General features: G+C 41.3%; 1 protein-coding gene across 1 annotated transcript; it reads right to left on the reverse strand.

Annotated features, from left to right (window-relative positions):
* Positions 1-2,446: 2,446 nt before the first annotated feature.
* On the reverse strand, positions 2,447-24,479 carry LOC311231670 (uncharacterized protein). Its single transcript, XM_084318298.1, has 8 exons — positions 23,633-24,479; positions 23,281-23,414; positions 19,911-20,019; positions 18,365-19,529; positions 15,861-16,162; positions 14,974-15,116; positions 8,421-8,529; positions 2,447-4,713 (listed from the first exon to the last, which is right to left on the reverse strand). Exons 1-8 carry the CDS (start codon positions 23,919-23,921, stop codon positions 3,521-3,523), a joined length of 3,444 nt encoding a protein of 1,147 aa, XP_084174424.1. The 5' UTR covers positions 23,922-24,479; the 3' UTR covers positions 2,447-3,520.
* Between the last annotated feature and the right edge of the window lie 541 nt (positions 24,480-25,020).

The raw sequence follows: 25,020 nt of genomic DNA on the forward strand, positions 1-25,020 counted from the left end.
TTCATTGATAAACCGGGCAAGAGGAGGGAAAAGCGGCAACATCCCACGGCGGAGACATTAGAACAGCGTAGCGGTAGTGTTAGCATTTAGCTTAGTTGTTTAGCAGCACGCTTCCAGGACCGCTCGGAACCTGTACACTGCAGTGAAACGTTCACCAAACCATCCCAACAAACCATCCCAACAAAACAAACCAGCATTACTAACACCAACATCAATGCCTGTTGACACAGGGCCTACCTGTGTACAAGCCGGCTCGATAGCCAAACCTTGCACGCTGCTCCTTGTCCTGCTGCCACCAGACGAGGAAACATCAGAATAGGCCCGACGTGTCGCTGAAACATGCCCCGAAGATTCCAGGGGTAAGCAAACCTCCGGTAAGCATTCAACATTACGCAATTTCTCTAATCTTTTCATAACAACTAGTTACATAAGGCGCCTTGCGACCGATTTATGATGGAAACGAAAATAGAGGAAGTGTTTGGTGACCATGCCGAGTATCTTATAGAGCACGCCTCTATAGGGGCGGGGCCCGGCAGGTGATGGGCGTATTTTTGTTTTCGTTGATGGAGTACAATAGTTACATGAGATGAGGTATATCTCGATAGGCTTAAGAGCGGGACGCGATGGCCAAGTACGATAATATAACTGTTGCTTCCCTCAGACAAAAGGGTGGAGTTTGAGATTCAATTTGCAGCAGTTTGTCAGTTTCAGTATTCTCCATATACTCTTGCTCTGTAAAATGTTGCAAGACTGTTGTGATACTTTGCTTGTATATATATTTATTAGTGCTGTCAGGCGATTAAAAAAAGATTAATCTAATTAATTACAGGATTTGTAATTAATTAATTAATCTAATTAATCGCATAACCATTTTATGCCTGATATTCTATAATCATATTTCAAATTGCATGTGTCCGGATGACAGAATTCAGTACTGTACAAAACCTTCTGTTTAATCATCTTCGATTTATTAATTTGCTTAGATTTTTCAGGTCTGGTCAATTTTAGCATGGTTTTTAATTGATATTCTCATTTTGGTTCATTACAATTTACTCAAGCCTAGTAACAGACACAGTATTTCTGACACTGGGAATACATTCCCTGAGATCCATAATGTCCCTATAATCAGATACCAAGAACATGCAAATGGACCATATAAAAGAAACTCTGTAAATGTGTATTCTACGTTCTTATGGAATAAATGAGATAAATAAAAGAAATTATTATTATTTATTTTTTGTTAATTTTCATAACGAGATAATTTGCTGTGTAATGAATTAATCTAATTAACGGGATAAACTGACAGCCCTAATATTTATATATTAAATGTATTACGAATATATACAATATACCTACAAGCTCGTAGCTTTGCGTCCAAACATTTGAATACTTACACCAAACCTCCAGATATATTCTACATACAAAATATTACATTTGAATTTGTTCATCAGGTGCTCAATCTTCAGAACATATGAGATTATCCAAACCACTGACCCACCAGCAAGCACTAAAATATGGGAAGCTTGGAAAACGTGACATAGGAATGGTTTCCCCTGAGGGTATCTGGGAAGACTGCATCTCCTATATACGTATATACTTCCTCCATTTGTATTAGACATGGTTTAATCCAATTCAAGGTGTTTCACAGAATACACTATTCTAATGACAGACTGGCTCAAATATACCCATCTGTAAACCCCACGTGTCCCAGATGTAACAACCCAGTTTCATTGGGCCACATGTTCTGGTCCCGTCACTCCTTAATCGATTTCTAGTCCAGAATATTTGAATGTCTGTCTGTCTTATATAACACACCTCTTGAACCCAACCCACTAGAATCGTTCTCATGGAATGGAAATCCGTCTTTGTTGCAACTTGAAAAAATAAGACATACGTTGAATGGGTCCTATCACAAGGGATTTTTTTATTTCCCCAAGGAGATCAATAAAGGAATATCTTATCTTATTTACTTTTTGATATATTAAACCTGACTGATGGTTTATAAATTTAGTTCACAACCAACGCCTATATAAGGGATCCCCTTTATATATATATACAGATAGATATATACTTTTCTCTTTTCTGTGTAACTAGTATGAATCTTTTTTTTCCCTTCTGTTTTCCTCTTCTGCGAGTGTGCTCTTGATCGGGTCATCGTCCGCGTGTCTTCACTGTACATGTATGTTTGTTCGAATAATTAAGTGTCTCCCATTAGTTGGTTCAAGTAAATGTTGTCTTCAATTTGATTGTACATGTATGTTTGTTTGAATAATTGCAAAATGTACAAAAAACTTCAGTCAGTTAAAGACATTCACTATTGTAGCAATCATTCTAATTCAGAAAACCACTCTGATTCCAATACTTTTTCTACCTTTAAGGGTCCCACTCACTTTGACAATTGAACTAAATGCTTATAGAACAATTTAACAAAGGATTACACTTGACATCAGTTTTATCTTTTACTTTTAAATCAATATATACATTATTGAATTCAATCATCAATCAACAAATCTAAATCAAATAATAAAAAAGAAGGTTCATTATTCTTGATCCATATCCAGTATCATGATATGTATATGGGAATTAAAGATAAAAGCAGAAGTTTATATTTGTGTCCAACAGATACTACCGGTACAACAGAGACAAGGGAAGCAGAGTTAGTAAAACATATTTGGATATACCATCTTGAAAATGAACCTTTGAGCACATTTTTCAATTTGTGCATACAACTAATATTTAAAAAAACTAGCACAACTGAACAAAGCTGTTTGTGCACCAGCACCTGCATCCATGTAAATTAAAAGGTCTCGGGAATTTGAGCGCACATGAACACAACATTCAGTTCCTTACATTACAAACCTCCTAAACCAATTGCCACTGATGCAGGGCTTTTCCTATTGTAATGCAGTCCACTGCACAGAAGATATTGCAGGCTTTACATTTTTTCTTTATCATAATATATCAATACTCGCAGGCCACACGCTTCTTTTAGATGCAGACAAATCAAGTGGAAGCTGGGATTGTTTTCAGGTCAAGATCAAGCTTTATAAATAACAATGTTAACAGGAATTGCACCATAAGCATAACGTATCTATTATTATTATCGCTGATCTGAGACTTTCCCCCACTTATAATATTAATAATAAAGTAATATAGATCGAAATTAATATGGTTATCTGACCGGACCCGAGGGGCCCTTCTTCAAAATGGACTCGCTGTGGAACATTTGGAATATTCACAGAAGAATTAGGCAATTTTTTTGACCAATGTAATGATTCCCTACACTGCTGCATTCAGTATGCAGGATATTGTGCCTTTTTCGAACTCATTAAAAACACCCTTCATGTTTCAAAAAGGTCCCGGATTAATGTTGATGCATCTGGAACACACCTAACATCTAAGAATAACCACGATGTACGACATGAATCAGTCGAGTACATTAAGGGAGCGTTCTCCTCGCTCAGAGCAGCACACACACACACCACATCAAAACTGTCCTTTTGTCATGCGATGCATGTCATCATACGTCCAGGTGGATCCTCTGGTGGCGTTTCAGGTTACATTTCTGCGTGAAGCGCTTGCCACAGGCCGAGCAGCAGTAGGGTCTCTCCCCGGTGTGGACCCGGCGGTGGGCCTTGAGGTTGCTCAGCTTGGTGAAGCTGCGGCCGCACAGGGAGCAACAGAAGGGCCTCTCACCCGTGTGGGTCTGCTGGTGGGCCTTCAGGTTGCTGGGGTGGGGGAAGCACTTGCCACACTGGCCACAGCGGAGCAGGTGTCTGGGGCCCGGATGAGGGTTAGAGCCCGGGTGTGGGTGGTGGAGGGAGTGTGCTGCCTGGTGGTGGGTTTTGATACTGACCCACGGGACGCCGGCCCTCGAAAGCGCCACGGGCCGCTTGTCGCTGTGGTGCGCCCGCTGGTGGGAGAGGGGAGGCGGAGGGGTGGGTTTGGAGACGGAGGGAGTTCGATTGAAGGGATGAAAGTTTGCCGGCTGAGAGTGAGCTACGGAAGGCGCCGTGCTGGTTGACGGGAGCTTTCTGATTGATCGGTGGGGATGCTGTGCTGCAGCTTGCAGAGAGAGACTTGTGCCCACTTTGGAATGCAGTTTCATTGCTGCCTGCGCTGCAGGTTTGTGGGACATGTGTTTCTGTTTGAGGACCTCTGGTCCCACCCTGTACTGGTTTACTGAACACGAGGAGCCTGCCATTCCCGGCCTTGTCACCTTTTCCTCCAACACCTCCACACCTTCCTCGTCAGAATCCAGAATAATCTCCTGCTTGATCACCATGCTTCCTTCCTCACTGATGGAAGGTCTTGCCTTAGGGGACTCTGAACTCTGATCTCCAACAAGTGGTGGGTTAGCCTGAGCAGCTCTGAGGACGTCTGTTGTCGGGTCTGCAAATTTGTGACCCATCTGTTTTGGTGAAGGTCTAGTCGTGGCTGTTTCGCCTTCTTTTCTGGTTCCCAGGCTGTGGTTTTGGAGCAGTCCGGCTGTCGTGAGAGTCAGACTGGCCCGTGTGCAGTCGGTCGTCACAGATGGGAACTCGGATGCCTCTGTAATCATGTGTGTAGACTGTGTGTCCGCCTGGTCTTCGGTAAAGGCGTTTGTAGTCGAGATCTCCAGGTCATGTTTGATGATGGTCCTCAGAAACTCCTCGTCGTTCTGTTCTGTTTCGGTCATCTCACTAAAGCTGCAGGAATCGGATTCTGCTCCACCTATCAAATCAAAACAGGTTCAATTTTAATAATGCGGTATATTCAGAGCTCTAGATTAACCATCCCCTCACCACCCCAACAACAGCCTGTTCAAGCTGCTGCGGTCAGGCAAACGCCTGCGAACACCAGCAACTAGGACAGAGACTTTGGCTCAGCTTCTTCCCCCAGGCCATCAGAGTCTTGAACACTGAACTCTCCACACACAAGCACACACACACTGTATACGCCCACACTAGGGCTGCAACGATTAGTCGACATAATCGACGATGTCGATTATAAAAAATCGTCGACGAGAAATTGTTGCGTCGATTAGTCATTTAAAAAAAAACTTTATTTATTTATTTAATTTAATTTTTATTTTTTTGCACTACCTATCTTTGTGAGAGTGGCTTCTCAGGGTTCCAGACAACATCATAACATGATGATCCCATAGCAAATTTTGGACATTGAAAACATTGTTCCCCTGCAGGAGATGATGATCAGACTAGACACACAATACATTACACACGCACTCCTCTCACTCACACACAGCGATCAGAGTAAGACACACACATACACACTCCTCTCACTCACACACAGCGATCAGAGTAAGACACACACACATACACACTCCTCTCACTCACACACAGCGATCAGAGTAAGACACACACACATTCACACTCCTCTCTCTCACACACAGCGATCAGAGTAAGACACACACACATTCACACTCCTCTCACTCACACACAGCGATCAGAGTAAGACACACACACATACACAAATTACACAGTACACACCTCTCACTCACACAGCGATCAGAGTAAGACACACACACAAATTACACAGTACACACACTCCTCTCACTCACACAGCGATCAGAGTAAGACACACACACATACACACACACACGGACTCCTCTCACACACAGCAAACAAAAGTTATTTAAAGTACACTTCCACTTTAATTTGTATTATTTAATTTATTTATCTTGTTATGAGTGATTGCTGTATTGTTCTTCAAATACATTTTCATTTAAAGTGGCTTAAGATCCAAATTCAAATGTTTCATGAGTCATTATTTTAATTTGCTATGGGATCATCATGTTATGATGTTGTTGTTTGGTCCTGACAAGAGTCTCAAAGTCTGGGGTGATGGTAGACAAGCAACTCTGAGGTCATGCTCAATGTCCAATCTGTTCCTCTGCTCTGTCTTCAGCTGGACCAGAGCTGAGAAGCCACTTTCACAAAGATAGGTAATTAAAAAAAAAAAAAAAAAAAATCCTCTTTTTTTTTGTTGTTGTTTACATTGGTTTTCGATTAGTCGACTAATCGAAAAAATAATCGGCAGATTAGTCGACTACCAAATTAGTCATTAGTTGCAGCCCTAGCCCACACTCTAGCAGTCACTTTAACATGAACACACACACACATGCTGCACACGCTCACACTTATGGTCACTTTACACAATGAAAGGTCACTTTAAAAAGAAAAACAAGAACGGGAGTGGTTCTTGTATAGTAAACAGAAGGATAGCAAGCTAGCATAAGAACACATAGTATAACTGTAGATTGTATAGTATAGCATTGTATAGTAGTGTACATAAGACCCAGTGCCTCATCCGTAGCTAACAGTGTATTGCACTATCACAAGACCTAGCATGTCTTACCATGCTTTTGTAAAACTCACCTGATATGTCTTTACTCTTATTACTTGTATTATTGCACAAATGTCGCATTCTCATCCTATTGGATTCTTATTATTGTATTATGCACAATCGTTGCGGGCAAGACCCCCCACATATCACTGTATACTTGTATGCCCTGACAAATAAAACTCTTGACTTGACCTAATGGTGGCACTGGTTCCAGCATATTGTAACAACAGAGGCAGAGCCCACGCAAGGACAAATTCATCTTAAACCATATGCATTTGTGAAGAGTCAGCACCAAGCTAGAAGCTAGACAATGCACAGTAGCTTAGGGCTATATCTAGGGTTGGGTACCGAACTCTGTACTTTTAAGGGTATGACGGAATTATGTCTGTACTACTGAGTACTGATTCACGTTAGATCAATCTGTGCCACATTTCGGTACCTTCAGAGCAGGTCGATTAAGACCAGGTAGAAAATTATCTGAATTCCAATGGCGAGCAATTGCCATTTCATAATAGACACAGACCAGTACAGACCTTCAATGATGCGCAATTGTCATTTAATAATAGACACAGACAGAGTGGACCTTCAATTTTAAAAGCTATGACATCTAACTGTGACAACTCCTCTCGCGAGTTGCGCTGTTTCTATGTGCAGTGAAAACTCTGCAAGCAAAGGGTCCAATGCGTCTAACGTGCTTTGCATCCTCACCATCCCTGTTTGCCCATGTCACGGTAAAAACCTAAACTAACGTTAGCTGCTAACGCTAACTAAGCTGGTCGCAAAACGAACCCTGAAAATGCTCACAGCAGAGAAATACTCTGAGATTACTTTTGTTTTAGCTGAGAAATACTCTGGGCAGATATGTTTTAATAGTGATAGCAGATAAGCTCCAATAGTGAGGGATGGGAGGGGCTCAGTCAGTCTCTCTCTCTCTCTCTCTCTCTCTCTCTCTCTCTCTCTCTCTCTCTCTCTCGCTCTCTCTCTCTCTCCATGTTCAATGATTTAAAGTAGCCAAACATTACACTATAACAACTAACTGGATAGTTGATGATAACAAATGTAACTTCATTGGCTGAAATATTCTAAAATCATTAAGTCTGCTATAAGCCATTCGCTCTGTGTGTGTGTGTGTGCGTGTGTGTGTGTGTGTAATATACATATTACTGTCCCATCTCTTGGGTCTTAGGAAAGACCAGATGAGTTCGATAGTATTTACTGAGGATGGCCAGATAATATTGATATTTAAACATTAAAACACAACAGGGGTTTTATTCTTTGTGGTGTGTTAAAACAATAAATAACTAAATGTTGTAAATAAATAACAATGTTGAAATTGAGAAGTTTGGACTAATGAAATAACATTGATGTTATTACAGAGAGTAAAGTAACGGAAAAAGGTACCGTTGGGTACGGGTATGGATTCCCAGGTGCCCACGGTACTGCTATACCCACGGTACCCAACCATAGCTGTATCTCTGGCCTGACGTTATGTACGTACAGAGCTCAGCTGGCTGTGAGCTCATTTTATTCTGTCATAAAGCGTCTTTTCTACAAATACAAGAGAGACCCAGTGTGGAATATAGTTTATTATATTATTATCAGAGATTATTATATTACGTGGAGATACTTGCGTGACAGACGTCAATGGGGATCAATGTAATGCCATAGAGTTGCGGTTAACATAGCAAAGATGATTGCAGAGTATGTTAATTAAACAAAAACAGAACCCAAAGTGTGCCTGTGTACAAGTAGAAAAACAACTAAAATGGATTTAGAATTTCTGTTCTTAAAAGCAGCAACTTCATTCATTGTGACCAGACTCAACACATGTTCCTGTGACTACAAAGACAATGAATGGTTATTTTCTCCAGTGCATTATTTGGCATTACAGCTAATGCTAGCGGTCCGGGGCTCTTTGAGAATACTCAAAGACATGCATCCCGATACCCACTAGGATGTGTGCTGGATCAAAAGAGTGACGATTCGAGCAACAAGTCTCTTCCTCAGACTTCTCAGGAGAGTTATTTGGCATGCGGATCTATCTGTTCCTTGAGAATGTCTTTGAGAATACTCACCATCATGGAGAACAGGCCATCCTCCAGAGAGCTCAGCAGAACATGACTGCTTGAGAAGCTCTTCTTCCTTCACATTCAGTCCTGGCAGCACACAGTCTTCTTCTATTGCCTGCATACCATAAAAGCACACGTAACATTAGTTTATCTCACACCTCGATTTCTGTGCTGATCCAAAACCACTGACCTATAGTCCCCTTGAGCATCTAATTCATGAGCCGTTATCCATTATCCATATCACCCATTTACTTAAAAGCTACAATGTGAATGATTTTCGATGACAGATTTTCTTTGCTTGAAATTTGATCCAAAACATATCTTAACTCATTCACTGCCAACGACGAGTATACTCGTTATTGGGCGCCAATCGTTGAACGCCAACGAGTAAACTCGTTATTTGATCGTTATTTCTTTTATTCGATATTTCTATTCATTACAGGCACACGGACTCAGGGTTAACATGGGGTATCCTCATGAGAATGTAAATGTGCAATACCGGCCGCATCATGCTAGACGGTGGTATCAAGCACCCTTTCTACCCTTGTATCTTTCTCTGTGGGGCGGCCCCAGGTCTCCGGTTTCAGGTTTCCTTGTCAGGCAAGGGCAGCGGTGCTGCCGGTTCCATCGAAGCGCGTCAAATATCTCCGATCCACATGTTGTGGTAGATTATGCCGTAGACGAAATGGACATTGGATATACCAGATGGCGATCAAACTATTGGAATATTATTTTTGGAATACTCCCGGCCACAGGTAAGGACGATTTGACGTACATTTTTGCTTGATCCTGCAATGCTTTCATAACGATTGGGCTGATAACCGTTTTTAGTGTTCAATGCGAATGCCGTTACTGACAATCAAATAATCAGAAACGACCCCCCCCCCCCCCCCCGCCCCTTTCATGCATTCATGATGGAACATAATAGCTATGATATAGATTTGATTTCGGGATAATAGCGTATACAGGCAAGACATGGCAACATCTATAGTGGAATCGACATATAGGGCTTTAACTCAGGATTTCATTAATTACCTTAGACCGCTCTAAAACCATACTTATATTCAACACTGTATAACACGGGCACGTATGGATGAAAAATGTATTCTTTCTCACATATTGAACTATAGATAGGTGATGTCAAATGGGCCATAGTATTGTATCCATAGCTATAATACAGAATATAGTTATAGCTAGGCCTGCCGCGATAAGCAATAAATCGATTAATTGCCGCGATAATTAAAATTAATGCAATGATTTTGACGGGCGCGATTAATTGCTATTTGCGCGTTTGTTTTAATGAGGCGGAACCAGTCCAGTACCCCTCGTCAGTCACTCCGTGTGGGGGGCCGCTGGCCTTACTACAGAGCACAGCACGGGAGCTCCGTGGGGCACTACTAGCAACGCCACATATAGCTTAACTACATTTCTCAATAGTGTTGCTCCTTTTAACCAAATAGCGTTCTTTGTAGTGTAACGTTAGCTATTTTTAGACCCAAGTAGTTACTCGCTACTGCCCGGAGAAACTGAACTGCTAAATAAAGATTAAAGATCTAGTGTTGATGCTCATTCAATGCCAACAACATTAGCTAAATAGCTAACAAACGAAATACAACGTATAGCATAGCTACAACACAGAATAACGTTAATACAATTACATGCATCATTGTTTACAATGAACGGGTGGGACTAGTCAAAGGATTGGACACGGGGACAAGTTAAACATGAATACATTTATTATAACAGGTAATCGAGTTGCGCTCCCGTGCCTACGCACCACAGGGCTATTCTATTCTATACGGCTTTGACGCTTCCTCCTCATCGTTGATTGGCTGTAGTAGCTGCATCTAACGTTAGTAGCTAACGTTAAAACTAACCTAAAGTTAGTTGCTCACCAACAATCTCAACATTTGTTTTATCATTAGCTCAAAAACACAGAACCGGACGAGATGCTGCTAGGATAATAACAACAATACTTCCGCTCCGGTCGGTGGGCTTCAAAATAAAAGTCTAAAACCGGAAAAGACGGAGCGGTGGGCTTCAAAATAAAAGTTTTGGGAAATAAATTTCTCAAAAAAAGATTCTCTAACCGGTCGCAATGATATCGCTTATCGCGATATTTTCGGGGGCAATTAATCGCCCAGCAAAATGTGTTATCGTGGCAGGCCTAGTTATAGCTCTACAAACAAGGTGACTCAGTCCTATATTTTAATGTGTGGCAATGCGACCACAGGGCAATGACTAATCCCAGGCGCTGAATGAGTTAAGGGGAACTTCACCAAAAAACAATACCGATTTATTTTGCACATAATCTCACACACGCATCCAAAAACTCTAAACAATTTTGCACACATTAATTTAGTTTGACAGTTATTGAGTACATTTGAATACAGGGATTAAAGCAAAACAAAATCTCCTGACTGCTTTTTTTCAGGCCATGTCATATTCTTATTTTAACCTCCAATGTATATCTTTTTTTAATAGCGTTAGCGTTTTAAGGGAACTAGATTATTTTGAACATCCTTTCTATTGCCAGTTTGCTTTTACGTAATATCAATGCTGTTTTCAATTCATTAAATAAAACTGATTTTTTTTGCAAGGGTTGACTCTGACTTTGTCATACAAATAAACAAATCTACATACTGTAACTTTTCAGTGCACTGTTATTTACATTGTGACAACTATATTGAAATTCTTTTATTGGGAAAACCACATTGAGATACAGTATCTCGTTTTCCAGAGGGTCCCAAACAAGGAACTAAACAAGGGAAAGTGCTTTAATTATATATAATGCAATTTTACAAAAAAAAAGTGCAGCTTACATACAGAAAACTCCTAATTCTGGGTTTTATGCATGCATAACATAAAATATAGATTTCAAATGTATGTGTCTTGTACTTAATCCACAAGTCTTCTGCATCCAGAGGTTCCTCTAGTCTTTGGACTATAGACCACTGTGTTGTAGCGTCTACTGTCCTGACTGTGACTAGTATAGACCACTGTGTTGTAGAGCCTACTGTCCTGACTGACTACAGACCAGTGTTGTAGCCTACTGTCCTGACTGTGACTAGTATAGACCACTGTGTTGTAGAGCCTACTGTCCTGACTGTGACTATGGACCACTGTGTTGTAGCGCCTACCGTCCTGACTGTGACTATAGACCCTACTGTTGGGGTTGTCGCGCCAGGCAGGGAGGCTGTGTGCTGGAGATCGCAAATGCAAGTCTTGTGGCTAGCTTCTGATTGATGGCGAGCTAGCACTCTTTTCCCATTACTGCGATAATTTCCTGTGGGATACATTGCAAAAACACACACCTGGCCCTTTTAGTTTTTTGCACCATGAACTAAAAGGCTTGTTATCATACCCCGTTTCGTAGAGCCAAGCCCATCTCCATTTATTTCTCAAGCTTTTAATCTACCTCCGACACATCGGAGGCTGCCTTCGTTTAGTATGTACACGTCCATGCTTATAGCATTACTAGCTAAATGGAAATCAAGTTTCCACGCTCATATGGGCTCCGATGAGTATCAGAGGTAGATCAACGCATGAGAAATAAGTTGTTTGGTTTGGGTTTTGTCCGCTAAAGTAGGCCTAATGCAGGATTCGTGAGAGTCACCGGTAGAGCTGTCGCGCCGCCGCTAACCCTTCGATAAGCTTTGCGGCCCGGGCATAAATGTGTCCATAAATCCATTTAGTTAGATCCAACACTGTCTGAATGTATCTTGCGATTATTATACATTTCCGATGACAAACTATTAGCGCAATCCTGTCTCTCGAGTCACTGCGTCCATTATTGTTCGCCAATTATTCTGCTTGGTGCGGCAGGGAAAAAAAATCCCTTTTTCATCATATTTGACGCATCTGATTGGCTCAATTTAGTTGAAATCAGTATGCATCTACAAATCATAATATACCAGGTAGCCAATTGACGGAAAATCCGTCACGACTCCGAATCAAATTGACGGAAATCCGTCTCAAGACGGAGCGCTTTAATCCCTGTGAATATGGCCACCAGTAGGGGTGTAACGGTACACGTATTCATACCGAATCGTTTCGGTAAGGGGATGTCTCTTGGAGATCAAATTAATGAAAGTTTACGGCATATAGAAAGGGACATTCACAGCAACGCACCACCAAACAAGGTGTGATAAACATGAAACTATATATTTTCCTTGGCATGAAACAGGAAATAGTAATCAAACCATTAGGGACCTGCATGACGCGTTCTCTATTCATTATTCAATACAATTTTACCCTGAGGGATGATTTAAAATAAAGTACTAAATGCTAAAAACTGAAAGGTAGGCTACTTACTAGGGCTGCACGATTCTTGCTCAAATGTGAATCACGATTTTTATCTCTAAGAATTGAGATCACGATTCTCTCACACGATTCTTATTTTTCGTCATCATTTAAAAAGTAAAGTAACATTTATTTTTTTTATCTGCATAATTTAGAAATGAGATTGCATAGGTCTATGAATCGAGATCGCGTTTTCTTACATTATTGACGCTAGAACTCCCAAAATAGAGTTAGCATAAAAAAAGAAGGTAGGCCAGCTGTAGTTTACATACAAGGTTGCATACAACTTTGTCTCGAAGTTCTACAAGTTGATCAAAATCTGAAGTATTTCCAACCGGGGTGTGAGATTGCTCAGAGTGCATATCACTGTCTTCGCGACCCAGTTGGGTTCTAAAGTCTGCCATCATGCTATGCGGTTGTTGTTGTTGTCCATTTATTACTACTGGCACGTTCTTCAGCTCAATGAAAGTGGCATCGCGTGTCACCTATCCATCATGCAGCACATTCAGGCCAACAACCCTGTTTTTTTTTCACAATATAATATGACAATAAATTATTTTTTATTACAAATCGATTATTAATTTAAATATAGACTATTCGTTGACAGCCCTCCTTAACAATAACTGCATCCTACATCACCCCCGAGTGGAACATGGAAAGCCACGTTCTGCAAACTATTCCCCACTGTACCGAAAACTAGGGATGCACCGAAAATTCGGCCACCGGAAATTATCGGCCGAAAATGGTTAAAAAGGCTCTTTCTGCCGAAAGGGTTTTAGCACAGAAAATATATCACTGAATGTCAAAGAACAGGGTTACGTAACGTTCGTAACCTAAAGTGTTGTTGTAATGACGTAATCAAAACGTGCAACGTGTAACGTGAGCAGCTTGGCAGCTCTTCCTGCGTTCTGCAGCCTGTGATAACTAACTCCTCTTGGGAGTCGCGCTGTTTCTATGTAACTCGGCGAGCAACGCATCCAATAAATGCGTCTTTAACATGCTTTATATCCTCGCCATTACTATATGCCCGTCGTGGTTAAAACCTTTTGAACTAACGTTAGCGTTAAGCTAGCTAACGCTTCCATTCCTCTTTGACCCGTCTCTCGTAAGCTACGTCATCCCCCGCTAAGAGTCATGGGAGATGTAGTAAATACAACAGTCCTGTGTGTGTGCCTTTATGCAGATCGTTATGCAGTTTTAAAGCACCTTGGCTTTGTTCTGAATGCACTTTGTTGTAGTTATCCTACAGAGAAAAGAAAATGCACTTGACTTTAATGCACATTTTGTTGTATGCAAAGAGAAAATGTTTAAATTGTACAATCTTTCAGCAGTCAGTCTGGAATTAATGTATGGATTCAAAAGTGCTGAATAAATGTTTTATGGGCCCATAATAGTGATAATTAATATTATTTAAGTTAAGTTTTGCCATAATCATGTCTTTTGCCATAATCAGGTAGCTAAAAAAATATATATATACATTATATATATTAATAATTTTCGGCCTTTCGGCATTCGGTTTTCGGCCAACTGTTTCCTATTTTCGGTTTCGGCCAAGAATTTCCCATTCGGTGCATCCCTACCGAAAACGTACCATACCGAACCGTGACTTCAAAACCTGCTTACATATCAAAACTGTCAAGTCATGAAAATTGCCAAAATGTCAGATGGGTTTGGCTTATCAGTTATGTTATAAGCTATAGAAATTCTACACCAGAAATGTACGTTAGTAGATGTTTTTTTCCTAAAGTCTATAAACAAAGTTTTCAAGGGCTGTTTGTTTCTCTGCTCTCTTTTTGTCTCTCGCTCCTCCTGATCTAACGTGACCTCAAAGTGTAAACAGGCAGACAACATCCATTCTTGGCGTTAGCTTGCTGGCCAACATCACAGCTAATGCTAGCTAAAGACATAATTCTACCAAGCATTTTTTTTTTTGCCATAGCTAGAAATCTTGTTGTCCTGTACAGTGACTAGTGGACACGCATGCTTTGTGTTTTGTAGCCCCTTGTGCTCGCGCTTTGTGCTCGCAACGAGTACCTGAGTACCTGCCTGCGCATGCTCAGTGTTGAATTCGGTGATGAGAATGCGTCGTCTAACCTGACTGTGACAACGCAACGTTGTGAAAAGTGAAAATACAACGTTCCTGTTTTTCCCTCATGTAACCGCAGCCTCAGTCTGTACCTTTTCAGTCACTGCCTGAATCAAATATTGTTAAATGATTGTATTGTGTGATGACTGAATAAACTACTACTACACCAACCTCTGATTCCTTTACAGGGCTGAGGATGGCTGTGGGGTTGTCAGCTTCCTGTGTTGCCTCCAACATCACTTCCTGTCCACAGCCTCTTGTCCACCTCTCCACAGAGTCGTCCTCTTGCTTCAGGCCACACCCACTAAGAACACCTGGGGCAACAACAACAACAACAACAACAGCACTGTATCTCTCACTGCATCTCAAGCCCAAAAAGGGGCAATACACTTTACCTGAAGGTGAATCACAATTGCATGCATGCCTTCTATCAAGGTAAGAAAAATACTAGGCTACCCATGAGGCACGAGGGTAGTCAGCACTATATGTTCTGTATGTTTGGCTAGATTTTAAAAAGAAAATCAAATACTGTGGTGTGAAATCTTTGATTATTTTGAGAGAAGTAATCTTCTGCACATGTGGATCAAAATTGTGAAGGGCATGTGTGTAGGACTGAAAAAGAAGCACTTAGGACAAAGATAGGAGTTACACTGCCTGAGGAAGACCCTGAGGACAAAGATAGAAATCACACTGTCCGAGGAAGACCCTGAGGACAAAGATAGTAGTTACACTGTCTGAGGAAGATCCTTGAGGATTGAAAGGCTGTCCATTCAACAATAACAAGTTCTAATTGTAAGCCGGTTCGCGGGACCTTCTCTCCTTGTTCTAAGTGAAGTCTCCTTTTTTTAATGAAAATATCAAGCTGCAGCTTTAATTTAAAGCCATTCTCGTTTTCCATCACAAATCCTTTATAATTCTGCTGCAATTGGTTGGATTGCTACTGGTTGGACAAAAATATAATGTGAAAGAATATAGCTGACGAAAGTCTAATGATTGGTACAATAGTACGCTATACAACTTCTTGTCCCAGCTTGACTACTTTAATAATGCTTACTTACTGTATTGATATTCTGTATGTGCATCTTCAGCTCCCTCACTGGACACGTCGACATCAGCCTTGCCACAGTCAACACACCTTCCAGTCCTCCTCCTCGCTGCCCACTGGAGCTGGGTCCTCAGTGACTCCACTTGCTGGTCCCGATGCCTCACCTCTTCCATAAAGCCATCCTCCACCAACCTAGTGACCTCATACATGGCCGTCTTTAAGACTGTCTCCATAACAGCCGAGAGCTGTGTCTGGAATGTGACGACTAGATCGTCCAGGTCCGACATGATGTGTGGGTTTGGGAATCTGTCCAATAACAGGAATTATGCGTGTGTGTGTGTGTGGGTGGGTGTTCACGGAAAGGGTGTGTGTAAAACAAAGTCCCCTTGTTGTTCAGATGCAGGGCATCGACATCAAGGAAATGCAGCTAGAGTACAGGCCAAGCAGCTAACGTTAGTCGATCATCATCACGGTGCAATCTCTGTCCAGCTGCAGTGTGTTGTTATAAATTAAATTAATTACAATAAAAACAACATAACAATGTGTAACTGACGTTACTCCGTAGCACTCTCGCGAATAAACGTATTGAGCAGGTAATTTTGCATTAAGTTAGCCTAGGCTAGCTCTAAGGTTAACGTTAGCTAGCATTTACAAGGCAACAACATTTAGCAGTCGAGACTGTGATATCATACCTGCCAACACTCCCGTTTTCCCGGGGTTCTCCCGTTTGTTAACCTGTTCTACCGCGGTACTCCCGTTTAATAATTTCTCCCGTTAGCGTTAATCTCCCGCTTTTCCCCACAAAAGTTTTTGAGTATACCATACTGACATGAGCTAAATCTCGCTTTCCATGGGGGATATATGTTGCCAGATTATACTGAGAGACCGTCTAAACACTACATACACTACACTCAATTATTTCTACAAAACCTGGCAACCGAGAGTGAACGTAATACCATACTCACTGCATTACGGTGGCCCTTGGGTATCATACCAATGAAAACAAAACGCGTTTTCTTTTAAGTGAAACCTACAGGCTGCGCCAAATCATATCCAGGTGATTTAAAATAGCTATGCATATACATATATATATATCAACGTAGGCTAAATGCATATATAATTGTAAAATAGTGTTGCTTTCTAAAGTAATTATTAAATAACAACTTGCATGGATTATTTAGCTATACGACCTGATTGTGAGGTTTATTTTCAGCATTCAGACAGCTAAAAGCACCTTTTACCTAGTTATTGCGATTGTTGTAATTGTACAGCCATGTTTTTATGCAACAAGGATTGCAAATGTATTTGGTAAACTGTGTATCTTGCCCCGCATTTAATTATTCAATCAGCAATAAACTATGGTTTGATAGAAACAAGATATCAGATATGCAGTTGAGTCTTACCCACATTTGGGTCTACCTTGTGAGTCATAGTTGATCGCTTTCTAAGCAATCAAGGAAGTAATAACTTTCTGATTGCTGATTACTTTGTTTCCTTCCTATACACTCCTGTAATTGGCCTTGACCTAGATACTGGATTTACAACTGGGATTGGTCCCTGTGTGCCTGTCTGTGGCCATTTCTTCTAAATGGTTAGGGTGGGTCAAATGCAGAGGAATAACATCCCCAGAGATTCGACTGGTAATAAAGCAAAATAATGTTTTTTAGGACAACTATGTTTCTCTTATCAAATTACTACCGGTATTAGCTTGTTGCTCCCAAAACCTGGTTATAATAAAGCAGATTGATCATAAAATAAGATAAATGGTGATTAATTCCAGGTTGTTAATGCTTTACTATTATTATTAGTAATTATTAAAGGGTGCATTCAGAATTTATTCAGCCCTGAAATAAATGCTGAAACCTATACTGTGGCCAACTATCTGAACCAGCAGGTATCCAGTATGAAGAACAGTGTGTATTGGGCTGATAAAGGACTAGTAGTCCAACATTCTTAACATATCCTTTAAGGGAGCCATATAGCCAAAAGGAGGTGCCATTAGGCTCCACATCACCAATGACTGAGGCATATGACCCTGGACATAATTTCACTGGCCATGAAACTGTGTTCTGTGGTCCCTCCCTACATTATGTCTATGGCGCTTTCTACATTGCAGACCCCTAAAAAAAGTGAGGAAATCAGCCATAAAATCAGTTGTTTTTATTTAAAAACCTGTAATGCAATTTACTTTTTCCTCCAGTAATCAAATATGAATTAACAACTGCAATATGTAAAAACAAGACAAAACCTGACACCACGCACAAAACAAATCTGGCAATTCTGTATGATTTATTATCATACCATTCAGAAAAGTGAATACAGGAGGACTTACTCAGAAACAAAACAAATAAGCTTGATCTGAACAAAATGTGACTCTTGATTACAATCTCGAGAAAAAAATATCCATGGCCCTTTACATAATACAGCATGAAACTTTACATTTCCGTAATTATCTAAACTTAAAATTCAAAGTAGTCAACACTTTTTCTTTTTGCAACAAACTCTTGTCAGTTTTGCTGTTCCGGTCTGTGTTTGCGCTGATGGGATTTTAGATGATCCAGACGCTTGAAGCTAAGGCCACAGATGGCACAACAATATGGTCTCTCCCCGGTGTGGGTGCGCTGGTGAACCTTCAAAATGTCTGCCCGCGTGAAGCTCTTATCGCACATTGTGCACCGATGCGGTTTCTCCTGCGTGTGGATTCGCCGATGCAACTTCAAATTCCACAAACGGCTGAACTTGTTCCCACACACAGTGCAACAGTAAGGCTTATCCCCCGTTTGGCTACACTTATGGCTCTTCAGGTCAGAGAAGGAAGGGAAACCTTTTCCACAGTGGCTGCAGAGGTGGAGCCCCTGTCCGGAGTGAATCCTCTGGTGGACTTTGAGGTTACAGGCCTGGGTGAAGGTCTTGCCACACTGGTTGCAAGAGTACGGCGGCCCCTGCCCGGCTTTGTGTGTCTGCTTGTGAGTCTTGAGGGAGGTGGAGTCAGGGAAGGACATGGAACACTGATTACAGCTGTGCCTCCTCCCTCTCCCACCCGTCTGATGCTGTAATCTCTCTCCCATGTTTAGAGAATGGCCGAATGTGTCTGAGGGGCCATAGAGTTCCTTGGGGTAGTCTAAAGATGGATCTCTAGTGTGAAGACCTTGCCCCCGGTGGCTGGTCCTGGTGCCTGATTCACCAGCCACATGTGCAGGGTACAAGGCACTTGGATCCTGTAGGTACCCCTCCTCATTGATCAACAGGCAGCTGAACTCTCCCCCCACATCTACACTGGCCCTTGAGGGTGACCCTGCAGAAGAACCCGCTGCGCCCCTTCTAATCCGGGGAAAACCAGACTGGTGAGGCCGGTGTTCAGGCCCATCAGATGCCCCTAAGTCCCCCTGATAGTGACCCATGTAGCTTAGGTCATCGCCTAGGTGTGACGGTGACCCCTGCAACCCATCCAGCCCAGCCATATCTAACATATGGCCACCTCCATATCCAGCCTTTTCAAAGCTACCGAGGTCTTCCATGGCATACCGGTTTCGGAAAAGAGGTTCTGATGGGTCAGTTGAATCGCCATCTAGGCCAGGTTCCGGTCTCTGGCCCAGGCCAGACTCCCAGTCCTCCTGGCACTGCTGGATCTCCTGTTCACTGAAACCTTTACTAGGCCCAGAGAGATCCGATCCTTCCACTCCTGACCAAGAAGAATAAGATGATAATGAGATTTTCAAACACAGAGACAATAGTATCACACTACAAGTAATCATATCACAATACACGTTTGAATCATATAGCAGTCAGCTACAGTATGTGCTGAACAGATGTCCATCATATTTATTATGCACCGGTAAGAAATACACTTGTAGTGCTGGACCACTCAAGTCCAGCTTCCTTCAAGGAAAACAATGTCCAAAGTATATTATTTAGGGGGTTGTACAACATGTTAGAAAAAAAGCCTGCAATGTACTCGTGCCTGTGCATTCACATAGCTTATACTATCTCTTATAAACAAATAGGTATTTTAAAGGACAAATTATTTCACTATGACGTGTCTAGCCTGCATGGAAAAACTGACCCTCTTCACAGACACCCCATCTTTCATGCAGCTCATTGCTCCCTGGTGTGTTGTGGAGGACCTCCTCCTTCAGCAGTCTGTCCAGCTTTTCACTCCCTATATCTGGGGACTGACAGACAGGCAGGCAAACAGACAGAAAGTAAACTGGTTAGTTTAAACCATAATCTGAGAAACACAGAAGCTCTCTGTGTTTTTGAAAACAAGCCCATTTTTAGTGGATGTACTTTGACATGCACAAACGCCTCGTATCGTTACATTGCAGCCCGTTTTGCGGCTGCCGGCTGAAGTGATCTCCCTCAATAATAGGAAATAGGGCCCAGGATCCAGCTTTATTCTGTTATATGTATTATCTTTTATTCTGACTTAAGGATAGAAAACGAAATAATTTCACTCCATGTGCTGTATAAGGTATAATGTGACATGACAAATAAGATTCTGATTCTGATTTGGGGGTTTAAAAATACCTCTATTCTAGAGATGGAACAGTTATTGTAAAAAATGAGCCCTGTGAGAATAGTAGGCTCCTACCTACTTTTTTGTATATAAACGCACTACCAGGAGAAGACACTGCATTTCCATAGGTGGAGTGAAACCGTGGAACAGTCTGAATGTGGTGCTAAAGCAATGTCCAAACATGAGACAATTCAAACTGAATTATGAAGAAATAATGTTCACGAGGTACAGGGATGAGGAAGGGATTTGACATTCACGGTTGTTTAAATTTTTATTTGATTTCGTTCATGTTTTACATATATCATTTTTTGTTTTGCATATATATATATATTTGTTTTGTAAGGTTTTAAATTAGTACATTCATTTGAGTAGTGGAAAAGGGGTAGGATTAAATAAGTGTATACTTCTTCCTACTCCTTTTCAAACATGTAAATTGAGTTATGTTTTGTTTAATTTTTTTTCCATTTCATTGCTAGAGATCAATGATTTGTTTTTGTTTTATATTGTTTGTATTTACATGTTCGAAATAAAGATTTCAAATCAAATCAAACTTGTTAGATGTTAGAGGAGTCACAATAGGTAGTAGACAGACAGGATCCTCTCAACTGAGCACCTGCAAAAGTCTTGGGTGGCCTTCTTGACCACCGCATTGGTGTTGTGGTCCCACGTCACGTGCATGCAATGTCAGGTATATCGGGCAGACAAGCTTCATTAACAGCCCACCAAGTCATATAAACAACATTGGAAAAGTCTGGAAAAATGTTCATTATACCATGTGAGCAACGACACCATTGGCTAGTTCAGTCACAATCAAAACCAAAACTGAAAAGAATTACATTGTTTTTGGTAGATTGTACTGTTTAACAAGACATTGTTCTTGTTAAACAGTGGTGGCCTAAAGCCATAGTTTCTGTGTTTCTAATTATTTACTTTGTTATTGGTTCAATGTTTCTCTCTACTTTGGCACATCAGCTAGCAGGTCAGATGAAAAACGGCATGAAATTTGCTGACTCAAGACCATCCACGTTCCAGAGGACCACATGGCACCAGTTTAGGTCCTCAGAGATGTGCACCCTGTCCACAATCATCTCCTTGGTTTTGTTGATGCTGAGAGAGAGGTTGTTATCCTCGTACTTCTGTATCAAGAGGATGACCTCTTCTCTGTAGGACTCATAGCTATTTGAGACGAATCCCATCACTACCTGATTAGCCCTTCCTGCTGGATCAAATAATTGTCCTGATATATGCATGCATATTATGAAATATTAGCCGTTAGTTAGCTAAATCTAGCAACCTAAAGTCCATTAGTTAATGACTCAATCATCTGCCTTTGTGGCCATTAGTCAGCCAACATCTGTTAGTTAATGCTTCAATAATCTGCCTTTGTGATCTAGTTAGTGAATAAGTTAGCCAACAATAGTGAGATAGTTGGTATTATTTGCTCGGATATCTGGCGTATGATGCTGAGAGAGAGGTTGTTATCCTCGTACTTCTGTATCAAGAGGATGACCTCTTCTCTGTAGGACTCATAGCTATTTGAGACGAATCCCATCACTACCTGATTAGCCCTTCCTGCTGGATCAAATAATTGTCCTGATATATGCATGCATATTATGAAATATTAGCCGTTAGTTAGCTAAATCTAGCAACCTAAAGTCCATTAGTTAATGACTCAATCATCTGCCTTTGTGGCCATTAGTTAGCCAACATCTGTTAGTTAATGCTTCAATAATCTGCCTTTGTGATCTAGTTAGTGAATAAGTTAGCCAACAATAGTGAGATAGTTGGTATTATTATATTATTATAAAGAGAAGATACCTGGAGGATTCAGTTTTGGGCCTACCTGTGGTCTGTACTGCTCAAGCCTTGGGCCTACCTGAGGTCTGTACTGCTCAAGCCCTCTAACCTGCTGGGATGCCTCCCAAAACCGGTGACAAGGTGGTACCTGAAAAGGCTGCTGATAAACCACTGCCCAAGAAACTGCTACGATCTAATCAACCTTGGTCGGAGAGTGTGGGTGAGTCGGGTGGTGTCGTGGAGGTGGATGCAGCACTGTTGGAATCAATCAACGCTAGACTAACCAAGTTGGATATCCTTGACTCATTACAACATTATTTGCTCGGATATCTGGCGTAGCAAACACAGTATATTTGTAGCATAGTGTGCTAGTCGGTTAGTATCTAGACTAATTATTAGACTAACTAAACATCAGAGCATACAAGATATGCTTATAGTCATCATTAAAACACAATCTGCAACACTCACTTACAATTATTTGCTGGGTATTTGTGAAAAATGTAGGCTATTAAAAAAAAGAAAAATACATCTCAAGTCATCCTGTGATGTCATGATGTTTTCTAATAAACATTAAACAAACGTCTCATTAGTCCTTTGCTGGTCCCTACTCCCTATGCTGTATGTAATGCTACACTACGCTAGCTACATATCGCAGCTGGACAAATGAACATATAGTGAGATGAATGTAAGCTACGATATATCATGTCATTTCACTTTACTATATTACCTAAACATAAAATGCAAGTGACTTATTTGTGAGACACTCACCACAAAGTTGTTAAAACGGTCCACCTTGTCAAAACTTCAGTGGAGAGTCATGTCTGCTTTTTGGAGGCTGACATCTTGATTTGAATGTTACAATTGTTATTTTCACTCAAAATTGTGTTTGATTCAACATGTCAGACTCCAGAAAAGCAACAGCCTCTCAGGGTTAGTATACAACAAATAAGTGGCCTGCATTTTATGTTTAGGTAATATAGAATGCATCTAAATAAGTCAAATGCAATTACATGACATACCTGAGCAATCTTAAAATTAATCTCACTGTATGTTAATGTACTGGCTGCGATGTGTAGCATGAGTTGTGTTAAACAATACAACTAGCAAACTAGTCCTTTACCTGCAGTTCCTTCATTGGACTATCTGTCTCGGGTCCTGATTCTTCCAGCTCATGATTCGGCGCCTCTCCATCAGGAGCCTGACAGCTGTTCATCTCCTCTCTCTCCTTTTTCAGGTCATGACCTTTCTCTGTACCTGAAACACAAGTGACATAGTATCATCTTCAAACATGGGAAAACATTTAAGTAAATGGTCAACAAACACTTCTGTAGATCTCAGCCAGGCTGAATGGAGCAAAATAGGAAATGTAGCACAAAGTACAGCATTTCTTCAGTGCTTTGGATGACAATGTTACCTTTTTTATTTACCACATGGATCATGGATTATTTGGAACCCCCACCCCCACAACGCACCTGTCTGTATAGCTGACGGTCTCTCAGTCCCTTCTTCGCCAGACACCCCTGCTCTACCGCAGTCAGCACATCTCCCTCTCTTGTCTCCGTCTCGATCTTTCTCCTTGCGTCGACTCTCCGACCATTTCAACCGCCTCTTCAGGGACTCAACCTGTTCCCGGCTCCGTGTCACTTCCTCCAAGAAACTATCTTCCACCAGCCGGGTGATCTCGTACATGGCAGCTTTGAACACCGTTTCCATGACACCAGATAGCTGGGACTGAAATGTTACGATTGTCTCGGACATCATGACAAATGTTGTGATATCTTGCTAGCAGTGTTATACTGAAACGGTCTCGTCTGTCTCCAGTTCCTTAGCTGCGTTAAACAGGACGTTATCTGACGTTAGCTTTCGAGTAGTTAGCGAATTAAAGCATGCGATTGAGGGGGAACTAAATGGAACTAGCCTTATTGGTTGAATGCTCGATCTTGTTAACTCAGCTATCGGTGTAACGTAACGTACGTTACCGTTAAGCAAAGTTGACGATAATGACCAAATTCGCTCGCATCGACAGCATCCTTGCCTTATTATATCACAGAATTGTCAACTCGTAGAATCCACTTGGAAGTGAGCCGATTGGAAACGTCTGGACCCAGACAGCATCCAGGCCACAGCTAACGTTAGATAACCGCAAAGTCTAGGTAGGAAGCTAGGTAAGCTAACGTTCGTTTGACTAAATTCTTGTCTTACGATGCTCGGAAAAAATCACGACTATCATAGCTACAGATGCTGAGGATACATCTAATCGACACTCACGGGAGGAATAACTAATACCGTAACGCTAAGATTAACTAGTTTTTTTTTTAACTCGGGCTCAACCAGCGTTCTTCTTCTATTCCGTAAACAATCGGAACTTCCGGGATACATTAAAAAAAACTACAGGTCGGGAGCTGGGACAATCTTCAGTGGGCTTTCACAATAACATGTCAGGGAATGGGATTATTGTTACAATACCAATGTCTAACAATACCCTATATTATATATATTACTATGTCAAATAAAATTATGTCGTATGTTGACATATGTTATACAACTACATTTTGACATTTTAGTTGTAAAATTGTTATAGCCGTTATAGCGGATATGAGCGCGGATCCCGCCAAAGAGGGATTCTTTTATGTCTCCTTAGATCCCGCCCTCCCTCACCCAGCAATATCGCGTGATTCTTTTTCCGTAGCATATGTGTGCGAAGACGCTCTCTGATTGGCTAGCCGCGTACAGCGAAGACCCTCTCTGGTTGGTTTAGCGCCGAAGGGTCTCTTCCGCCTTGTATATAATTATTCTCTGCTTCAAACACATAGGCTACGGGGGAAAAAATCACACAGCAATATCGATGCGTCACATAACA

The sequence above is a fragment of the Notolepis coatsorum genome (assembly GCF_963971535.1).
Source record: "Notolepis coatsorum genome assembly, chromosome: 7".
NCBI classification, from domain to species: domain Eukaryota; kingdom Metazoa; phylum Chordata; class Actinopteri; order Aulopiformes; family Paralepididae; genus Notolepis; species Notolepis coatsorum.